Raw genomic sequence first — 13,875 nt, 5'->3', positions numbered from 1 at the left:
CGACAACAGAGTACAGACAGAGTAGTTTTAACAAGAGCTTCCAATATTCCAATCCAATATTACGGTGGAGCAACCATATCACAGAAATAAAAGGCAATAATAAGAGAAAAAGAGAACAAAAACCAAAAACAAGGCGGACGGGAGGTAGACAGTAAAAGGAAAGTTTAAGTCCTTTCGCAATATAGAGTTACAAACTGAGTACTGCATATAATTTGTGCATTTATGGTCTTGTAGATGTCAACAAAAACCCGAGCAGCAGTATGAGAGAAACTTTTTCCTTCTTTATTTGACTTTTTTTTTCTTCCTTACGGTTAATAATCAGCATACAAAAGAATAATACTTATATTATATGGATAATTAATTGTACGTATTTACACAATGCAACATTTATTCCACTAATGGTATTGTTAAAACATTTGATAAACTATAGTCAAAATCATTAACATCACTGACTTGTCATGAATTCAACTAATCACCCAGAGAAAGAAATTAGAAACAAAGCTATATTGTGTGTATATTCCACACAATATGCGTCTTGTCCAGTGCACTGTTTATTTACAACCACCAGTGTTATAAATCTATCAACAACATTTTATTATGACACATACCTGTCTTTGTTTTGGGGGAACTTGAAAAATGACAAATCTGGTCTTTTGGACCGTCTTTTAGAGCAATTAATGGCTGAGCATTGTGCTGACGACATGTTTACAATGCAATGTATCTGCATTCTGCTCACCGTCATGGCGGCCAAACTCGCGCAGAGCATACTACGCAATGTGATGCTGAGTCGGCAGTGTCCTTGATCTGTAGTTTCTAAAAGCCGCCTTGGTATGTTGTGGGTGGGGTTGTGGAGGAGTACAAGACCGGCAGTGTCATGTATGCCATAAAGCGCTGTCCCGTGCTGGCATGAGATTGCGTCAGTTGACGTAAATAAAGTTGTGTGAAAGGAGAGTCCGACTCCTCGTCCGTGTGTCACAGAGTGATCAATTGAATTTAAAACATATTTAGAATATATTTCCGAGAATCTTTAATCTTAACACCGAACTAAAAATTCCAACTATTGTACAGTTACAACACAGTATGCGTGCACAACGAATCAGTATGGTCTTGTTGACATCTAGGGGTTGCATTTGTTACTTCAAGTTCGACAAACATTTAATATATATATTTTTGCACAATCTGTGATATTCATAAATGTTTTAAGGTAATATTTTCTTAATTCTGGTGGTAAATAAATAATTTAATTCACAAAATAAATTTGATGTATCCGATATTCTTGTGATAAAGTTGCCAATTCTCCAATACACCAGAGGGCGCTGCGATAATAGCCACACAGCTGACACCGTCGTCGACCAATCATTCGGGTGCGACCGTTTGAATAAAGAGCGGGTATCAATTCGTAGTTGACGATGACAAAAATAACCACAACAGAAGGATCGCAATGATTACAAATATGGAAATCGTTTTATTTAATTTTGGTCCATGATTGTTTTTTAATTGTCGGCACAGTTTGACCGTTTTTACTTTAGCCGAGGTCACAGTTTCCAACACGGACACCGTCGCTGTAGGAAAATACGTGCGACGACTGTGTTTACTTATCTCATAAGTAGTACGTACGTACGGTTTTTTACTCTTAAGTCCTTAATGTCCAAAATGAAGCTACAAGAAATACCCAAGCCGTTATTCCTGAAAACTTACGGGAAGCAAATGCGAAAGCTGACGCCCTGGCTATCACCGGAGGACCATAAGCGGGCCTTCGACAACACCCAGGCTACAGACGGGGACGACTCTGTGTTTGAACCTGCTAAACCCACCAGAATCAGGTACAAATACATTTAGATACATAATATTCTGCACAACACAAGAAACCACAAGTACACCATACACTGTGTACTGTGCCGCTTGTGTTTATGATTTTAGTTTTCGTAATTCCTAGGTTCTCAAAGTGAGGTACGTTGATGAACAACCAATTGGGTACGTAAATAAAAATTAAAAACAATTACCAGCTACCAATGACGAGTGTGCCTGAACGCCTCAAGGCGAAAGGAGACACAGCACTAAGTTGGTAATTGCTCTGTGGGCATCATATGAACATATAAGTTGGTTTGACGCTTATACTGAACATTAAGAGTGTTAAATCTTAAAGAATTCATTTATATTGGTGTTCCAATTCCCGCACGGCGAAAACATGTCGCCGTGAGTGGGGATTGGCCCATTTAATGAGGTTTTATCATTGGTTGTATGTATTTTTGTACCTCAGATACTGCTTTATCGTGATTATTAAGCTTTCCTCTTCAATTTGGTATTAAATTAATATGCAGATTTATACCATACACTGTACCATCTTGAGTGAACAAAAAAAGTGATGCTCAAATTCAACCCATTCAAGCAGAAGGATGCCAACATCAGACCGGAATAAGATATGTAGGATGATTACTTATTTATTTATCAGTGCTCATATGAAAGTTTAACAAAATGTAACTATGCAACATTTTGACCCAGAATTACTATAAAATGAATTACCCAATTAATTCTTTTCAGTATTTCAAGTTAATAAAGATAAAAAGGTATATGCTTTTTAAGTATGCAGGAGTAGGGGCTACATGGCTTCAGGTCAAATGTCTGAAGGAGTACGCGACTGTAAAAAAGTTTGGGAACCACTGTCTAACTTAATTTATGATTCAAATCAGAAACTTGTCTTGATGCCTTTTAATGCCTTTCTGGCCTGTTCTGATGTTAATCCTGCAATATATATCCTGCATATTCATGTGTTTTCACATTTTCAGACAGAAGAAAGCTAATTCCAAAGGAAAGGCAGTCCGCCCTACAAGGAGGAAAGCAAAAGAGAATATCACTACCGAGATTCTCAGCGTTCCCCTCCCTTCTTTTCATCAACCTGCTCCACAGGGCAAGAGCATCAGGTCTGTGCATGAAGAAGATCTAATTATTCAACTCCTGTTTGTGTTTTTATGTGTGTTTGCAGGAGGTATGTCGGTTCTCTTGTCTAGCACATGAGTTGGCTTGACCTGGTCTAGCAAGCTAATGAAGTTTATATTTGAATAACGCAAGATTTGTCCACTGAGCATGAGTCTAATTATACACAGGGATGTCCAAAGAAGAAAAACAAAATAAGCTTGAATTAAAAAAAAAACAACAATAATAATTATGTATTTACTAGTTTTGTATCTTTGGGTGACGATCATACAGCATAGTTAATTTGCATAGGCTTTCTAGCTAAATCAGGGGTCTCAAATTTGCAATGGTATTTTATGGCACCCTACTTGACATCAAAGGTGTTAGTGTGGCCCGCACATTTTTCCTCACACGCACTTTTTTGCCGAGTTGTTGTGCGAGTCGTTGCCCAGTCCTTGAAACCCTTATTTTGAGTAAGTAAATTGAGTTTGAGAACTCTGCTCTAATCTGTCCTGACCTTTGTTGTTGCAGAAAAAGAAAACCTGTCTCTGTGGCAGCTGTCCCAGTGAGAAAGAAAGGGAAGCATTTATCCATGACCAGTGAGAGTGAAGATGACATGGTGTTTTCAACAAAACGCTGTCCAAATCCACTTCAGGTTAACACAAGTTCAAAGTAAGTACTTTTTAGTACTGGTATACTGTACAGCGCCTGACAAAAGTCTTGTCACTTTTCCAAGTTACAAGAGAGGGCAGTTTCGTCAGTAGGATTGCGTTCCTTCTCATACTTCAGCCTTGATATCAAAGATCCTGATAGTGAAGAAGGCCAAGATGCTCCAGGATTGGCCAGCCCAGACACCAGACATGAACATTATTGAGCATGTCTGGTGTTGAAGGAGGAGGCTTGGAAGATGAAACCAAAGAATCTTGATGAAGTCTGGGAGTCGTGCGAGACTGCTATCTTTGCCATTCCATGATTTGATCAATTACCGGTAGTTCTTTGAGTCATTGCTGAGACATATGGATGGGGTCCTCCAAGCTCATGGGAGTCATACACAGTATTAATTCTTCTTAGCAAGGCACCCTGACTTTATGTTCAGATGTTTTTGTAGCATGGTTGAGTTTGCAATGGAAAATAGAATTTCTACCGTACATTATTTTGGTAAGCGATAAGACTTGTACAAACTGACCTTTCTGTCCTAATTAAATGATAAAACTCAATGGATGATACCAAAATAATTTATTTTGCTATCATAAGGATAATCTAGAGGCTTTCGCCTTTCATTTAAGCTATTTTTGAATCCAATTGAGCAACTGAAAGTGAAGTTATTATTTACTATTCCTACAACTTGGATAAGCGACAATGCTTTTGTCAGGCACTGTATCAATCCAATCCAATCCACTTTATTAATATAGTAAATTTTATAAACACTGTTTCCAAAGTGCTGCACAGGCTAGTAAAAGCATATATAAGAAAAGCAATAATAAGAAATAAAAGTACAAATTACAACAGTAAAAACTAATAAAGCAAATAAAAACAAAAGCATGTAAAACATTACAATATTTAAAACAAGAAGTAAAACAATAAAGGCAATAAATACAAGAAATAGGTAAAAATAAAAACTAGGATAAGTAAAACCAGTTAAAACTAAAAAAAAAAAAAAAAAAAAAAAGACACAGAGGACCACACAACTCATGCAGATTTAAAAGTCAGAAAATAAAAGTGGGTTTTAAAGCGTTTTTACGTGTGTTTTTACATGGGGACAGTGTTCCACAGCTTGGGGCCGATTACAGAAAAGGCCCGTTCTCCCCTGGTCTTAAGCACTGTATGGTAGTAGACAGTATTGAGAAATTTCTTGGGTCATTTCTGATTCCTCTCTTTTTTTCATTTTTTTTTCCCCCCTGCAGTATTCCTCATCCTTCTTTGGCCCGCTTTGTGACCTGCCGCCAGCGCTCGGTCGCTACCAAACCCACACTCTCAAAAGCATTTGCCCTTGACTCTATGGAAGACTTTACTTCTGGGGAGGATAGTCTAATCCTCCTCTCTCCCAAAAGGAAAAGGCTGGATTCAAGCATGGAGAGTTCCAGCAGCAGCTTGTCTACCAATCCCTTGCGAGCGACGCTCCTCAATGAGTCGGCACATCACAGCGTTGGGTCCATGAAGCCCATCTTTAGCTCGACGCCCTCCGTGTGCCCGACCAGCAAACTGCTCGACATTGTATCTGACCCCATCATGGATCAGTCCCTCAACCCCTCGTCCTTATCTGTCAGCTGCATAAGTGTAAGCACATTCCCAGAAGACCTGCACTCACCAAGGCAGCCATGTTCTGCCCCACCCTTTGAGAAGATGAAGCAGCAGAAGAATCAAGCAGGCCAGCCTTTTCATGAAGGACACTCATATGACCTTTCACACCCAAAGAGTGTGATCAAGACAGATAGACACCCCAAGACAAATGTGCTATCAGGAAGCGTACCTGTACTGACTTCAGACAGTGAAATTAGCAGTTGCTTTGTGTCAGCCGTGAGCAACTTGGTGTCACCCACTGAAGCTCTAAAGCAAAAGTGTTTGACGCAGCACTGCACTGTGAGGGTGGAGAGATTCGATCACCTCACCGTGGATCAACTTTGCAGGCAGATTGGCTTCTCCTCCTGCTTGGATCATCTTAGCTCTAGTCTTACAAGACAAACAGCCGAGCAGCAACCAGTTTGCGCTGACCTGTTGTCATCCCCAGGACCTTCTTTCGATGCCAGTTTGTCTGCAGGAAGCAGCGACCAGTCATCCACAAGCAACAGCCCTGAGTCAGAACTGTCATATAGTCCTATCAATCTATCACTGCCATCCTCACCGCTTTCAGCAGAAGGTGAATTCATAAAGCGGTCGGCATTAGCGCGCAATGTTGAATCTCCTCTACACACCAACAGCAGCTTTGACAAATTCACTTGTGCACAGTTGACAGCCAGCAGTCCTCTACAAAGGTCAACAGAGGAGCAGGATGCAGAAAATTTGTTTCTAGGAAACAAAAGCAAAGATTGTGTTAAAAGTTTGGGTTCATCCCAATTTAAAACCGCACTGGTCCAGAGAAAGACGTCTATAGGACGATTACGAAATGACGAAGACGCAGTGGACATGCAATCACAGAGCCTCGAGATGGCATTGATTCAAAAGTGTCGAACCGACAAGCTGGCAGTAAGAATACAGAGACAGACTTCAGCACAATTGAAGGAGCTGCAGTGGAAAGTCACAAAGTGTAAATCAGATTTCACCAGTGAGGTCCTGATGAAGAAAGACACTCATCCCAATCAAGTGTCATCTAGATCTGGCAACATTGTAGCATCAGACAGAGCGGTCTCCAAAAATCTCCAAAAAGATTTCAACAAGCTCGCCAAAAAGAAGAAAAAGAGGAAGAGCCTCTTAACTGGCCGGCCAGGCACGACCCGGAAGGCGTGCGTCAGCGGTCTTAGCGTGAGTCGATGGAAGAACGACAGTAGGTTTCAAACGGCGCACAAGCTCAAGAAGAGGGGTGCATGGATGGCTGCCGACTGCACCATCGACAATCTGGTGTCATCCCAACCCAAAGAACTGCAGGTGAGTGCCCAACAGTAGCTTACACTTCAGCACGCAGTTTTTGCACCAATACTGTAGAAATGAAACTTGCATGTGCTTTAGAGTAGTCTGTGTACATCTTGTACAGCAGTATAGATTACTATCTATTGAAAATAGCACAGCTATTATTGTCTAATTAGCTGGCAACACAAGTGACCACACCACACAGCGGACATGTCCAAAGTGTGTATTTAATGTGAGCCCCATTATCTAGCACTGCCTTAATCCTGGGCATAGAATTCAACAGACCTACACAGGTTGTTACTGGAATCCTCTTCTACGCCACCAAGGTGACGTCATGCTTGAGGGTTCAGGTCTGGGGATGTACGTGGCCACACCATCACCTTCATCTTCCTCAGCAAGGCACATGTCATCTTGGAGGTGTGTTTGGGCTCGTTATGTTGGAAAGCAGTTCTGCAGCCCAGTTTTCCAAGGGAGGGAATCATGCTCTGCTTCACAATGTCACAGTATGTTGGCGTTTTTGTTTTCCTCAATCAACCATAGCTCCTCAGTGCTGGGAGCTGTCATGCAGCCCCAGACCATGACACTACCATCATCATGCTTGACAGTATGCAAGAACTTTATTACCTTGGCACTCACTTTTTTTTGTTGTTGTTTTTTAAAGTGAATTGTAGATAGCAAATCTATACTGCTACACAAACTCTATACTGACTACTCTCTAAAATATATCCAAATTTCATTTCTTGAGTAATTTCAGTCATAAAAATGGTGGCGTTATATTCACTTCTGTGAGATACTATACATCTTGTGAGTCCTCTATGATTTTCTTTCCTTAAACACATTCTGTATTAGACTGTCCTTCATTTTTGCAGTTGTCAAGTTTCTTCACAGAGCTTTCCATGCAGTTTTGCTGGTGTATATACGTACTCAACTTTGAAAATAGCCAAATCTTTGTAACCCTGTGTGCCATTGTCTTAACTTTACCACTGTTGGAACAGCAGATCTTCTGGAAGATGTTCAAAGCATAAAGAGATGTTGCTTTTTACTCAGTGACTAACTTGGTCATATGCCCTTCTCTGCAGGAGCTTTTCGGGCATACAAGTAATTTCTCAACCCCAGTGAGAACATTTTCACTCAACCTCTCGACTGACTTCACGCCGCACACACAGTATTGGAATCGTCTCAAATCCTCGCTCTCCATTCACCGCAAAGGTGCATTCTCGTATGTGCTCGCTGCTCAGCGAGCTGTGGCCTCATGCATGTTTCAAACTGCCCTTCTCTTTCAGTGCTGCTCACGCCACAGTCTTGCAAAAGGCCGGTGCCAGCAGACATCAGCCAGGTAGGAATGATGCAGTACTTTGGCACCACAGAGCCAGTCAACATACAGTAGATCTAAATCCTGTCGTGTGATGGCCGACATGTCCTCTTTCCTCTCCCCATTCCCCAGAGAGCCTTGCTGGCTAGGATAAGTTTGCTACGCTGCCCTGATTGTACCCGCTGGTGGCGTGGCCGTGTATAATTTCTCTTTATTACGTGCAGACATGCCAACATGTACAAATTTCTCATACACAGCGCGCATTTTTACCCTTCAGAGGGCGGACAACATAGTCGCCGAAGGTCACGTCGCGCGTTCAAACCCTGACGAAGAGCAATAAAAGCAGGGTGTCCAAAGTGTGACCATGGCTTGTTTGTTATTGGCCATTGGCACATTGTGGAAAATTAAACAAAAAAAACCCCCGCAAACATGGGAACTAATGGAGAAAAGGGCATAATGTAATAAGAAAAATCAGAAATGTTGATATTAATAACGATTGACAGAAAGTGTTTAAATATGTACTGTGTCATGTTTTTTTTGGCCTTCTTACAAAATTGGCGGGGGGGGGGGGGGGGGGGAGTACAGTTGCTTATAAAATATATTCTAAGATGGCAGGTCTGTACATACATTCATGAATGTACTGCTGACTGAGTGAACATACCATGGTTTTGACTTGGGTTATTTTCACTGTTTTTATTCACTTCTTAAAATAAACATTTTTAAAGTCCTTCAACTGTCCTTCTACCTCCCATAAAAAATGGCATAAAGACCATTGGAAGGTTCTTTTAAAGCAGAACAAGACAATGATGAGTCTAATAATATTAAAAAAAAAAGTGTGATTTCTTTAAAACGTAAACATGACAAAATCATTCCTGAGAATTTTAAGAAAATCACGATTCAGATTTATTCCAGAATTGTGCAGCCCTGCTGTCCAGTGTTAACGAAATGCACGCTTCTCGCACTCCAGCTCATGTACGACGCAGAGATGTCCGATGCGGAGAAAGTGTATGCAGAGTGTGGCCAGCACGGCCCGCTGTCTTGGAGGGAGTGCTTTTCCCCTCAACGCATGAAACAGTGTGTCAAGATTGGGGAGGGAACATTCGGTGAGGTGTTCTCCTCCAGCAACGCCTCAGGAGAGAAGGTTGCACTCAAAGTACGTGTGCACACATCACATACTGTATGTATGTATGTACTGTATTTTATCAAGTATGTATTAGTCGCATGGACTGTCACCAGCTCATTTGCACTGGATGTGCTGCATCATTGTTTTCAAGGCTAAAGATGCTATTATAAGAACATTTACTGTAAATGAAGTGAAATGTGCTTGCAGTTGTAAATCTGTTGTTCCATAGATTGTTTATAGCAATAGCTTAATGGGATTAAGTGATATATACATGTACTGTAAGTATGCATACTAAGTAATTTAATGCCGCATGAAATCACTTACAATTTTTCTTTAAACACTCATGAAGACTGTTTTTTTTTTTTTTGTCCTAATAGGTCATTCCAGTGGAGGGCAATGAGAAGGTGAATGGAGAAGACCAGAAGACATTAGGGGAGATTCTCCATGAGATTATCATCTCCAAGTAATTCGTCACATTAACATAGCACCATTTTTTTTTACAGTGTGCATGATGACTTGCTCACACTGCAGTTTTATTGAAATCCTGATGTCAAAGAGCTTGCAAACAATATTGCATTGTTGCAGGGAGCTGAGCAGCCTGAAGGACCAACAGCAGAACCAGACTAGCAGCTTTATTGGACTCAATGAGTAAGTCTTGTTCGTCCATTTGCTGAGCCATGCAGGTTTTTCCCTAGGATATTTTGAAACTGCGGTGGTGGGCTGCATGGGAGGGCAGACTGCTGTTGCTGCATCTGCATTTTACAATTTGTATAACAATTAAATAACAATGACTTACTTATTTAACTTTAACAAAACAGCAGAACATGAGCTGAGAACATTGCAAAACTGTTAATTTAATATCAAATTTGCTGAGAGCACTTAAAGTGAGAGTCTAAAATGTCGAGCCTTCTTTTTTCACCTGACCTATTTAGTCCAATAGTACTATGTGACTAGTAGTACAACAGAGAAAAAAAAATGTACCATTTGACACAAGCCTGTATTTAGTTTGATGCCTGTTTTACAGTAATACCAATACATGGGAAATGAATTGTTCAATAATATTTATTTCAAAATAACACAATTCACAGAAATCTGTCCTGTATAAACAGTATAAATTCAGAGTCCAGGGTTATGGTAGCGCAGGTGTATCCAGCTTGCAGCACTATTAAAGCTACTTTGACAAAAACAAAGGAGAGGTGAGCTATTTGTGTTTTATGCGATTGGCCGATCCAATCATAAACTGCATAAACAAAGGCTATGCTATTGACTATTAAAGAAAGACATGGGACTCAGTTAACCTAGGGTATGAATCATTTTGAACATGACATTAAAAAAAATGAACGAATAAAATACCCCTAAAATTAAGAATTTCTTAAATTGTGTATTATTCTTTCACTTGTTGGTCAAATATAAATCATAAACAAACTTGACAAAATGCACAAATAAAACATCTCAAATATGAACAAGAGTATGAATAATTTTGAGGACAAGTGTAGGTTTGGATTTTTTTCTCCCTTAATAATAAGTTTCATTTAAAAACTGCATTTTGTGTTCAGTTGTGTTGTCACTGACTAATATTTACATTTGTTTGATCTGAAAGTGTGACAAACATGCAAAAAATTAAGAAATCAGAAAGGCGGCAAACACTTTTTCACACCACTTTGCATATACTGTAAATTCATTTATGCAATATATAACTTAACGTTGTTTTCAAGTTTAAAAAAACAAAACAAAACTTCCTTTTTTTTTTTTTTTTTTTAAAGGTATGGCAGCTTTTCTTTTGCTGGGGCGGTGCGCCACAATCAATCCTGCCTTGTCTCTTTGTTTTTTTTTTTTGTTTTTTTTTTTTGACTGTAGTCTTATTTCCCTTGTAGTCTTCACTGTGTCCGAGGCTGTTACCCTTCAGAGTTCCTCAAGGCTTGGGACATATTCGATCAGGAAAAGGGATCTGATAACGACAGACCAGGTATTTCAGGGTTCTCACACGTCCAGGAAAACCTGGAAAATGATTGACCAATTTTGCAGTAATGGAAAATGAGGGGAAACAAGGCCCAAGGTTCTAGAAACGGTTAAGTTATGCTGGAAAATAATTTATCCTCCTCCTGCCTTGTGAGCGAATACAAATGATTTAAAAGTTATGTACGAGCATGTCTGTTGTCACATTATCTTCTGGGCAACATGAAGGGACAGCGGCCCATATGACGATACCAGCCAGTCAAATTTGCCTTTCCACATAGTGCGATTCTGTAAACCAGTGCTTCAAAATGACTTAATTGCTAGATTTTTGCGACATTTCAGACCCTGTTAAGGACTTACCATAGAGACAAAACTAATGACAGGAAGTTAAAAATCGTGGCTAGTATTGGTCCACGTTTTGCATTTTGCCGTTTTCAGTTTGTTTGTGTAGCCTCTACATGTAGTGTGACGTACACCTCCAAAAAGATCCTTGAGCTACAGCAACGCGGACCAATTCAATATTTAGCCTCTAACGAATAACACGACACTTTTGATTTAAGGTGCGTCCATGACCATTGTTACAACTGAATGGAATAATTAAGAGTTTGATTCCACCCAAACGAATGTTGTTGCCTGGCAGAGGCCTCACTCCACTGTATCTTAACGACTGTCGTTTTGCACCACGAGAGTGAAAGCATTCTTGTTTGCGGTCTGTCTCTACTTTAGGGAATAAATACTGTGAATCCTGCACCATCTCCTCATACTAGAGTTGGCCTATCTAGTCATGAGCATGAACCGATGAAGCCTGATCGGATGAGAGTTGAAATGTCTTCTATGACAACCCAAAGAGTCCAGTTGGGACCGATTCAATGCCCTGAGAATACAGTGACCTGGATGAATGAGAATATTCACAGACTTCCTCTTGTATTGTTTAGATTTCTTCCAAAAGGACCAGTTATTTATCATCCTGGAGTTTGAGTTTGGCGGCGTCGACCTAGAGAACAGCAATGGAATGGTATACACACATCAGAACAACATTTTTTGGTTGTGTATTGTAACAATGTTGAGCATGCTAGTTATGTGTTGCAACGAGTGAATAACATATTGTTGTAAGAGACTGCTTTGTGCTCAACATGCCAACAATCTCTTGTGTTTTCAAGCTGTCGTCGCTGGGCGTGGCAAAGAGTATCCTTCATCAGGTGACGGCTGCCTTGGCTGTGGCTGAGCAGCAGCTGCACTTTGAACATAGGTACACTCCTGTTCACAAGTTACATTAGTAACTTGACACTTGATCCATGTTGACTTTTGTCAAGTACTTTACCTCTGCCAAATGCAAAGTTGGTTGGTTAGTTGGCAAGATTATCATATCGACTCAAATATAAGACTATGAAGACCATCTTTCTTTTTCTAAAAATGAAAAATGGTCGGGACAGGCAGCTACAAAATAAAGGAAAAAAGAAAGTAAACATCCATCCATCTATTTTCTATGCCGCTTGTCCTCTGACTTTAACACCATTATCTGACTTTGGGCGACAGGCGGTGTACACCCTGGACTGGTCACCTGCCAATCACAGGGCACATATTGATAAACAACTATTCACACTCACATTCATATCACCTATGGACAATTTAGTGTCTCCAATTAGCCTAATATGCATATTTTTTGGAATGTGGGAAGAAACCGGAGTACTTGGAGATAACCCATGCACGCACGGGGAGAACATGCAAGCTCCACACAGAGATGCCCAAATGGAGCCACGAAACATGATTTATCAATTAATATTTTTTTTAAAAACGGATAGAATGAAGGCGTGAAATTCAAACCGCGAAATGGCGAGGGATTACCGGCACTGTATATTTAAAACATGAAAACGCACAGTTGGCTGTTAGCACATTTTGCACAGAAAAGGCAATATCACAATCCAACACCTCTGTCAGCCTGTGCTTTCTTTGTGAAGGGATCTCCACTGGGGCAACGTCCTGGTTAAACCAACTAAAGAGAAGACTGGTCACTACCTCCTGAATGGAACAGCCCACTCTGTGGAAACAAAAGGGGTGCTTGTGCGCATCATTGACTACTCTCTCTCCAGACTGGAAATTGGTCAGTTGAGTTCCTCAGGTGTCATTTTAAGTTGATTTATATGTTGGATTGTGAGTTAAAATGACTGCATTGTATGCTTATCTCGCCCTCTCCAGATGGTCTCACAGTATCCTGTGACATATCAAAGGACGAGGAGCTCTTCATGGGCCAAGGAGATTACCAGTTTGATATATATCGGTTAATGAGAGAGGAGAACGGGTCGGTCACTGATAACATCTCAGACAGTCACTTGTATTACGTGACATTTTAATGATGATTTGATGTTTTTGTCCATCACAGTAACGACTGGAACAGCTACCAGCCTCATTCCAATGTGCTGTGGCTCCACTATCTGTGCTCCAAGCTGCTAACCATGAGGTACCGTGGAACAGGTGGAAGGGGCACCAAGATCACGCAAAAGAAGCTGACACATTTCCACAAAGACATCCTGCAGTTCAGTTGTGCAACAGAAGCACTCCAAAAATGCACCCTGTTTCGATAGCACGTGTTTTAATTAGGGATCATTTGCCTGTTTTGAGATAGATCAGACCTGCAATAAAAGCCTGTTGTTTTGACAGTCAAGTCTGGTGCTTGTGTGTCTCCTCAAACATTACAGTAACATTACTGACCACTTCGTGACTAGTGTCAAATACTGCATTTGTCTTTGAATGCCTTTTATATTTGTGTTTTAGTTCATTTAGCCATTTGATGCTTGAAAATGCTTAATTTGGGCAAAAAATAGATAACTTGCTTTAATACAGTATGCATATTTATTTAATAATAGGCTGTATCCAATCATGAAACATCCATCCATTTTCTATGCCGCCTATCCTCACGAGAGTCGCGGGGGTGTGCTGGAGCCTATCCCAGCTGACTTTGGGCGAGAGGCGGGGTACACCCTGGACTGGTTGCCAGCTAATTGCAGGG

The 13,875-nt window shown here is 40.5% G+C and overlaps 1 protein-coding gene across 1 annotated transcript; it reads left to right on the top strand.

The window, feature by feature from the left end:
- The first annotated feature begins 1,374 nt into the window (after positions 1–1,374).
- On the top strand, positions 1,375–13,750 carry haspin (histone H3 associated protein kinase). Its single transcript, XM_054779051.1, has 15 exons — positions 1,375–1,823; positions 2,787–2,921; positions 3,445–3,585; positions 4,818–6,495; positions 7,557–7,686; positions 7,761–7,813; positions 8,757–8,942; positions 9,290–9,375; positions 9,498–9,560; positions 10,787–10,878; positions 11,804–11,883; positions 12,029–12,117; positions 12,827–12,969; positions 13,065–13,167; positions 13,249–13,750. Exons 1-15 carry the CDS (start codon positions 1,645–1,647, stop codon positions 13,448–13,450), a joined length of 3,360 nt encoding a protein of 1,119 aa, XP_054635026.1. The 5' UTR covers positions 1,375–1,644; the 3' UTR covers positions 13,451–13,750.
- The last annotated feature ends 125 nt before the right edge of the window (positions 13,751–13,875 follow it).

Source organism: Dunckerocampus dactyliophorus, chromosome 6, assembly GCF_027744805.1.
Source record: "Dunckerocampus dactyliophorus isolate RoL2022-P2 chromosome 6, RoL_Ddac_1.1, whole genome shotgun sequence".
Classification (NCBI taxonomy): Eukaryota; Metazoa; Chordata; class Actinopteri; order Syngnathiformes; family Syngnathidae; genus Dunckerocampus; species Dunckerocampus dactyliophorus.
This window is presented reverse-complemented; position numbering and strand designations above follow the sequence as displayed.

Bases quoted from the DNA above. Each gene is read 5' to 3' on its own strand.
- haspin (XM_054779051.1), top strand. From the start codon at position 1,645: ATGTCCAAAATGAAGCTACAAGAAATACCCAAGCCGTTATTCCTGAAA. The intron at 9,561-10,786 runs GTAAGTCTTGTT...TTTCCCTTGTAG, and splicing joins AGCTTTATTGGACTCAATGA to TCTTCACTGTGTCCGAGGCT. The intron at 13,168-13,248 runs GTCGGTCACTGA...TGTCCATCACAG, and splicing joins TTAATGAGAGAGGAGAACGG to TAACGACTGGAACAGCTACC.